This window comes from Poecilia latipinna, unplaced genomic scaffold, assembly GCF_001443285.1.
Source record: "Poecilia latipinna isolate Pla-1442-1.1 unplaced genomic scaffold, P_latipinna-1.0 Scaffold191, whole genome shotgun sequence".
Taxonomy (NCBI): domain Eukaryota; kingdom Metazoa; phylum Chordata; class Actinopteri; order Cyprinodontiformes; family Poeciliidae; genus Poecilia; species Poecilia latipinna.
In genome coordinates this window covers 439,398-447,563 of record NW_015112807.1, presented here as the reverse complement: position 1 = coordinate 447,563, position 8,166 = coordinate 439,398, and the positions used below count along the sequence as shown (strand labels likewise).

General features: G+C 40.3%; 1 protein-coding gene across 1 annotated transcript in view; it reads right to left on the bottom strand.

Moving 5' to 3' along the window:
• Positions 1-2,547: 2,547 nt before the first annotated feature.
• Positions 2,548-8,166, bottom strand: part of LOC106946450 (1-phosphatidylinositol 4,5-bisphosphate phosphodiesterase beta-1) — a 125,364-nt gene continuing 119,745 nt past the window's right edge. Inside the window, exon 35 of the mRNA XM_015030769.1 lies at positions 2,548-5,168. Within this exon, the coding sequence (XP_014886255.1) occupies positions 4,944-5,168 (225 nt within the window). The 3' untranslated portion in view covers positions 2,548-4,943. The remainder of the gene's footprint in view (positions 5,169-8,166) is intronic.

The window sequence follows — 8,166 nt, the reverse complement described above, 5'->3', positions numbered from 1 at the left end:
TAAATTGACCAACAAACAAAAAATGTATGTTAAGCTGTAAATATACTAATGAAGTCTGTATATTAAATAATAATGTTCCATATTATTTAATAGTCCTGTATTGTCAGAAATAATGTGAGTGTTATGGTTTGAGTTTTGTCCAACACAGATTAAGGATTTCTGCGTTGGCATTCTTGGCTTTAAGATTAAGGCTCGATTAAATTCACATGTCGGTGGTTTGGGCAAAGATTGCATTTAGGGACCAAAGGCTGGACCACTCACGTTTCCGTGTCTCCCTCTGTGTGCAAGTGTGTGCGTGTTTGCTTAGTGTACCTTCCTAGTAGCACTCTGCGGTCCTCTCCTCTTCTGCTGCCCTGATGTGCCTCATTAAAGCTTGGTTACAGGACGCCTCCTCCTCTTCATCCCCGCAACAGATGGACAGACACGGGGCGACAATATTCCACGGAGTTCCGTGGAGGGCGTCACTGCTTATATAACAAGGCGAATCTTATTAAAAAGCCACTCTCCTTCCGTTCTGAACTCGAGGTTAATTAGCTCACTTCCTAGTTGCCGGCATGCACAGAGGCCTCTGACTGGACACGGCGGTTGCTACGGGCGACTGGGCTCACCCTTATCTCCTGTTGCCTGTTGGGATTCGAGTGAGGAGCTGCGACTGAGAAGGAGATAGTGTTTATGAAGTCTGAAAAACGGCAAACGGCATGCAGTGATAGACACAGCTGAGGAGCAGGCAGACCTACTGGGAGAGACTTCTCCCACCTAACGAAGATAGCGTGTTTAACTCTACCAACTCTACCCTGGTATTCGTGTAAAGATGGCGGATTTGCGTAAATAAGTGTTTAAGAAGGTCCCCAAAATCAGAAATGTACTGCTTCTCAGTTTTTTATAGCTCTGGCACTTAGTCCTCATATTGTTACCTTGGAGTTAATAGAAAAGTAGGTTGTGAAGACTGTCCCCTGCTCCTCATTGCCCTTGAATGTGACACACATGTATCACAGACATGGAAACACTACATGCAGAGTCTATTTGCCTCAGACTGGGTACTGCCAAACTCTCCATAACTGGGTTGCTTACTGCTTCATGAATGCCCTGCTTTCTTTAAATGTGGCCCAACTATTTCATCATTTCCAGCACATACTTTAATGTGTTGGAGACATGTTTCAAACAGAAGTGCATCATCTTTGCCGCACTGCAAAGACTGAAGAAGTACATTTTATGCCCAACAATATTTTAAAGGGATAATTTTGGATATTTGAGTGTTATGAGGTTCTAAGCAGTAGCATCTTTTTCTGCAGTAGATACCAGCATCTTTGTTTTGTATAAACCCATGTTAGTTTTACTTGTGGCTTATTTCGTATTTGGTTTAAAAACTATAATATTTTTGCATTTTACACCACTTTACTTTTAGTTACTCTGAACAGTAAATACATTATGTTCTGGGTACTTGTTTCAGACAGGGAAGTAATTGCTGGTGCAATACTTCCGGCCTCCATTTCCTGTGTCAATAAACCATGATGTCTGTGTAAATTAAAAGCCAATTCAAAAGTGATAATTGTTTCATAGTTTAGAAAACTGCATTTTCTTAAACTGTTATATTTTAGGTGTTGGAGTTGGTGTAGGATGGTACAACTCTGCCTCGCTCTGCACCATCTAATCTGGATTTATCCTAAATAAAGATGCCAAGAGAGTTATCTACTGCAGATAAGATTAACTGCTTCTAAATTTTTTTTTAGCAGAACCTCTCTTCAAAAACGCCGATCTATCCCTTTAAAGCACACAAAATGAAAACTCTAGATCTGTTTCTCGTTTGAAATCAGAATGTAAATTTATGTATGCAACTGAAGCACAAATTGCATACATAAAACACACGGCTTTAGCATAAAAAGGAAATCACAATACTGAATTGACAAACTCAAAAAGACACACAAGTCCATTCCGGCAAAGTACGATAAAAGCCACATTTATTTTAATTACAAGCAACTTCCCTTTACACTATATATTTTTTTCTCAATTCCATGTTTATCCTGAAAGTCATATACATTTACATTTTCTGAGTGCATACATTTAAGTTAATATGGGCCCTGTCAAATAAAGTGGTTCAAGGCTTTAAAAGAAAAATGTCTCTCCTTTCTTTTGAGACACTGGTCAAATACTGCTCATCACAAGCATCATCAGTAGTGGTACTTTACTAAAAGGTGCACACGGTCTATTCAACACAGCTTCATATGGTATAATAAAATGTCAATTTAAACAGTGATGCATGTCATACATTCAACATCAAACATGATGACCCCATTCAAAGGCACAGGACTCTCACGCTAATCATCTTTTAAAAACTGAATCAAATGTTTGATATTTCCTCACTATCAGTTCGTTTTATTTTCAGCTGGAGAAAAAAAACAAATCATTTAATATCACATGACACACTTGAGAGCTGAATGGCACCGGGCAGATGGGAAGTCAAAAGATACTTCCTCCATGTGTACTGAATGTGCATACTTTACATGTGAAAAAGGAGGAAGCTGAGCCTTACAGAATAGGTTCAGGAGGTTGTTTTTTTTATTTTTTTTTAAAGTGAGGTTCTGGCAAATAATTGTCATCTATTCTTATTTTAACTGCACTTGGCAATTCTTACTTCAATTCCATCTTCATTAGTATAGGTCCATATTGCTAGCTCTCAAAGGCTGAAGCTAATGTCCAACTTAACAGGAGCAAAAAAAAAAACAAAACAACAGTAGATTTTGTACCATCTTAAAGTAACTCCAATCTCAAAACTGTGTTTTCGTTTTTTTTTTTTCTTTAAAGATTACGATAAGATGATACGAAAAAAAATTATCTGGGAAAAAATTGTTTTCAAGTCGTTATGAAGTGATCGCCTGGCGGGCATGAACTGAGGCATGGTTGATAAAAGATGTCTCCAAATTTAACAGAAGCTGACAAATATTTTCAAGGCAAATGGAAGTGTGACACCAGTGATCTTCCTGTGTGAAACACGTCAAGAATAGAATGTGTAACGCGTTTCAGATCAGAGTAGCCACCAAACGGAAAAGGTTGTGTAAAAATTTCTACTAAAACCACAAAAATAGATTTTCCAGTTTCTCTGACTATTAATAAATATTCAGCTCTTGATCTGTGTTTCACACAGGACGATTACCGGCGCACAGTAACCCACCTCCACCTGTTTGCCATGCGATTAGTCGCTGGCTGCTGTCTATTAACTCTTCTATTGCAAACCTTATGACAGTTTAGAGGTTCAGAAAATAGCAATTGCACAAACTTCTACAAGTTTTTGAGATTAGAGTTTAAGACCGCAAAAGTCTGCTTTGTTGCAGGTCACTCTCTAACGTGCTTCAGCCACTTCAGTCATTTCATGGAATTTGGTGTATATCAGGGAGAGAGTCATGCTCATGTGATCCGCATGGTTTTGCTTGGAGTTCCCAGCCCAATAGCGTAGCACCATTACATAATTAACTAAATGTTCTGATGTTATTGGATTTAAAAACTGTAATACATTATCGCCAAGTTACTATGTTGTTTGCTGCATTGCATTTAAAATGGCCAAATGTCATTTGTTATTGGCAGGCATCACGTTACTAACCGTTTTTACGTTACTGATTGCTACGTCGTCTGTTGGGACAAAATGAAGCCATTTCCCTACCGTTTCCTTATTCCCAGATAAAACCCCTCAAACTGGGTGAAGATTAAGAACGGAGGCAAAGGGAGGGGGGTTGACATGTTCTCTGTAGTCTCAGGCATCCGCTCTGAGTTTTGAGTAAATACAGCCTCAGCACCAAATTATAGGAATGCCACTTCCTATAATTTGGCTAAAACTGGATCTTCTTGTGATAATTTTTCCTTGGTTTAACAGCTTTAACTGAAGGGGGGGCTGTAAAGAAAACAATAAGCAATCTGTTTACTTGAAAACTGCAGCCGTTTGATTTTAGACACAGTCCCATTTCCACAGTGTTAAAGCCACAGCTATTTTGCAAGTTCAATCAAAAACGTACCAGAAAAAAAGGTTGATATACATAAATAAACATCTGTGCTACACCGCTATTGTAACATTTACAGTTGTTCAAATGCATGCACACACTGTACAACATCCTATCCCTTCTCATCCTGGTGCAACAGAATTGGCAGTAAACAATGTAAAACTCATTAAAAACTGGCCAAAACATAAAAAAAAGAATAAGAAATGACTGCATCGTATTAAGCAAAAGTTTACATTACACAAATAATAGCTAAAATGCTGAGTAAAAAACAAAAACAAAACATAAATCATAGCAGCAACACAAAGGCTTAGTTCTGTGAGAAAAAAACAGCAAACCAGAACGCCACCAGTGCTTCTGGGTTAAAGTAGAGTTATGTAGTTTTAAAGAGTTATGTAGTTTTATACAGGGAGGCGTCAGTGCAAACATGAAAGGATGAAATTCAACCTTCTAAAGATAGAAACTTTAAAGGCTATGTAAAGTTGTTTTTTTATGTTGTTTTTTTTTTTTTTACAGTGCAAGTCGACTTAACTGAAATCCACCGTAAGACAAAGCAGATCTTGGCACACCAAACCTCTCTGACTGTCACAGCATCATGATAACATAAAAGATAACAAAAAAAGGAAACTACTCTGTCTGTGCAATAGTTCAAGTAAGTTATTTCCTGCAAATAATTAGTGTCCAGTAACACGTCCTGTGGCCGTACCGAAAGAGAGAACAACGTACAGGGTTAACATACAAATACACAAAAAGAGATATTTACATGAAACAGTTTTCTGGACAGGACTTCACGGTAAGCTGAGAGGACCTCTCTACTCACCCGTTCAGGCTTAGATTTGATCTAATCCTCCCATTGGTTACAAGTTGGACCAAAGGTGGGGCAGTCTCATCCTAAGCCTGTGGTCACAAACCTCAGCGACCAAACAATGTCCCGGTGTGAAGCAAGACGTCAGATCCCTAAAGGGCGGTGTCGAAAGCGTGTTCTGACGAGCCCTCCTCCATGTCGTCTTCGGACTGTGACGCCTTGTGGTTGAGCCTCTCCGTTGTCGAGGACGAAACGAGGTTTCCAGGGAGGCTGTCGTCGCAAAGCTTGGTCTTGCTGCTGTCCTGAACAAACTCCTGGATCTCCACAGGCAGTCTGCGAAACTTGTCCTGGTACTCCTGGTCCAGATCACTCTGCAGCTGCAGAGGAAGAAAACGAACGTCAGGTACGAATTTGTGCAGAAAAATTTATTTTGTCAGAGGACAGCAAGTCTGTGGCTTTACTTTGGTGAGACAACCAAACCCTTTTCATCCATCTGAAGTTATTGCCAACATCACAGCTGCAGAACGTTGCTAAAGTATTCACGCTGCTTAATCTTTTCCTAATGCAACCACAGACTTTCAGGGATTTTATCCAAACAGAGCAGCACAGCACAGTGATTAAAGGTACGTTCAAGTCATGACTGGAAGTTGTAGGCCACCAGCCTTCTTGAAAAGACAATCTAATGATGCTGACCTGCGTTACCGATGCACCAATCTGCTACACATTCCTTCCTCTCTCCGAGTAATAGAAAGATGTTTTCTCCGAGGCATAGACGCCCCAAATGATTACAGATGACAAGATTGTATTCATTTCATTGTGAGCCAATAATTGCCTTAATGCTGATTTCTGTTTAACTACCCAGCAAGCTCCCTGGGGAGGGCAGTAATTAAAAGAAAAAAAAAAAAAAAGCTCCTAACGTGAATGGTGTCAGCGTCTCCCAGTTCACACCAGCATTCTGAGGAATTGAAAATACCTGGATGTCCTCAGAGGAATTTTACCGAACCCTCGGACTAAACTTTGACTGTAAACAGAGTTTAGTCCCTGCTTGAAAGAAAAAGCTGCTTCTCAAAGATCCAGACATGAACATAAAACTCTGACAGAGAAACAATTATCACAAATAATCGCAAAATGCTTAGTGAAATGCTTTTTCACAAGACAAACCTGAATCTGTACCACAGGTTCCCAGTCCTGGTGCCCAGGATCCATAAATCTGCATGTTTCAGGTGCTTCCCTGCCGCCACACACCCAAATTAAATAAATGAATGATCAACAGGCATCAGTGTCATGATATTTTTTNTTAGCTTTTTCAAAAAATACGTGAAGGACTGCCAACAAAAAGAAAATCCTTTTTATTCAATGCGCTGGTGGGTAGGTAGCATAAAGTTCATCCAAACACACCAAATTAGATTTAACAGGATATATTTTTTTTTTATTTTTTTCCTTTAATGAGTCAGTATGCTAAACCAAGATGGGTATTTTAAAAGTCAAATGATGACAGCAGAAACCGGCTCTCTGCCCTCCACTGTCACCTGTCTCACATGCCATCTGACCTCATTGCCCCTCGCCGACGGTGATGGGCTCACGTACTTGTGCAAAGCTGCAAGGGTGACGGCGGGCTTTTCTAATTCTGAGGCCAATGTTCTTTTGTTCTGGGTTTAGATCAAGTGTAAAATTGGGGTCCTGTCTGATAATATGGGTGACGCTCCTGCCAGTTGGACGTTAAAACAGGATACTTGATTTATTGGTCTGCCTGCTTTCATACTTTCGCTTTTAGTGTTTAGTTATAGATTGTGACGCACAGAATGAGATCCCAGATACAAGCGCATTCGCCGTATATACAGCGAGGCTCACCCTTACAGATCACAGGAAAAGCTCCATGATCTGAGGAGCCTCTCCTGATATTTTGAGTTTTTATGGCATGCCCCATTAGGAGTTTAGTTTATGTGCAGTCAAACAAGAACATTCACTAAAAATCAAGGGAGAGTAGTGTGAGGATGTTTCTCTAGTTTTTGAGCACCTTAGTTTGAGTACAAATAATTTTTCCGCAGCACACCAAAACATTTTGTATTCTAACATTTTGGACAGTGATTGCTTCTTATTGTCCCAACATAACTGGGCTGGAGTGCATAAACATGGATGGATGAGTCTGATGTTGGCCTGACCTTGAAAACTGCCAGCCAGGCCTTCTCGTCCAACATTAGTGTCTGGCCTCACAAATGCTTTTCTGGGAAAAATGGTGCGAAATTCCTTTGAACACAATCTACATTAAAACATTGTGGAAAAACACATCTTTAAGCACTGCAGTAGGGCAAAAAATGTAGCAGGAAGGTTGGGCCCATATCATCTTAAACCTTGTGAATTAATTAATAACAGGTAAAAAGGTCACTCCAGTTCATGTGACTGAAGGCAGACAGGCAAAAATAACTTTTTGGCTATATGCAGTACTTCCATAATTTTAATTGGAAGATCAAATGGTGCAGCAAAGCTTAAATACTGCTGCGCACTGCCTGTTGGAAATTCTATTAAAACCAAACGGTAATTAGTAGTAATGGGTAAATTTCCCATTTTGCTGGCAGAGAGTCAAATTTTAGTGAAATTTCCTCACTTTGCATAAAAAAAGGGATGCTATAACGACATTCCTTATAGCTCCATTGGGTATTTTCACATTAGTCCCTCAGTTTGATACACTAATCTGTCTGACAAAAAAAACAAAAACCCTGATGCATCATTAATACAATATTTTTAAGCACAGGCAGTCAAATGTAATCAGGCAGATGAGTCAAACGTCTATGATATATATAGTGCAGATTGGCTTTAAATCAAGGCAGCTCTTGACTGGAGTCTCCCTGATGTTTTGGAGTGGCTGCTCAAACTCCCACCAAGCACTCCATTTCAAGGTCACCTTCTCCATTTCCTCCTCCTTCCACGCTTCTTTAACTCTCTCTTTCTTTCTGTCTTTGTCACTCTCTCTGCGGGTCTCACGGACCGGACATACATTATGTCAAAACCAGATGGGCTAATCGCGCATTGCAGAGACACACGGCTTCCCTGCTCTGCAACGTGTGTGACCTACTTGAGCGTGGGACTGTGTGCGCACACACACACACACACAAAACCTGGAGTCTTTTACCTTTTTCTGATGAGGCACAAACAGCGTCTGATTAAAAGCCGTCACCTTCCTCCCAGCTGATTCCACCCTGCCTTATTAGAAGGAGCCGGAAAGGAGAGGCTGGAGAAGTCTGGGAATATCTCTTTAAAAAAAATGCCAGTGCTCGTCTTCTTCGTGTAATCAACAACTCGGGGGGGGGGGGGGGGGGGGTGGGGAGTTTTTTTGTGGGGAGTGGGGGCGGGGAGGGAGAAAAAGCACTTTTTTTT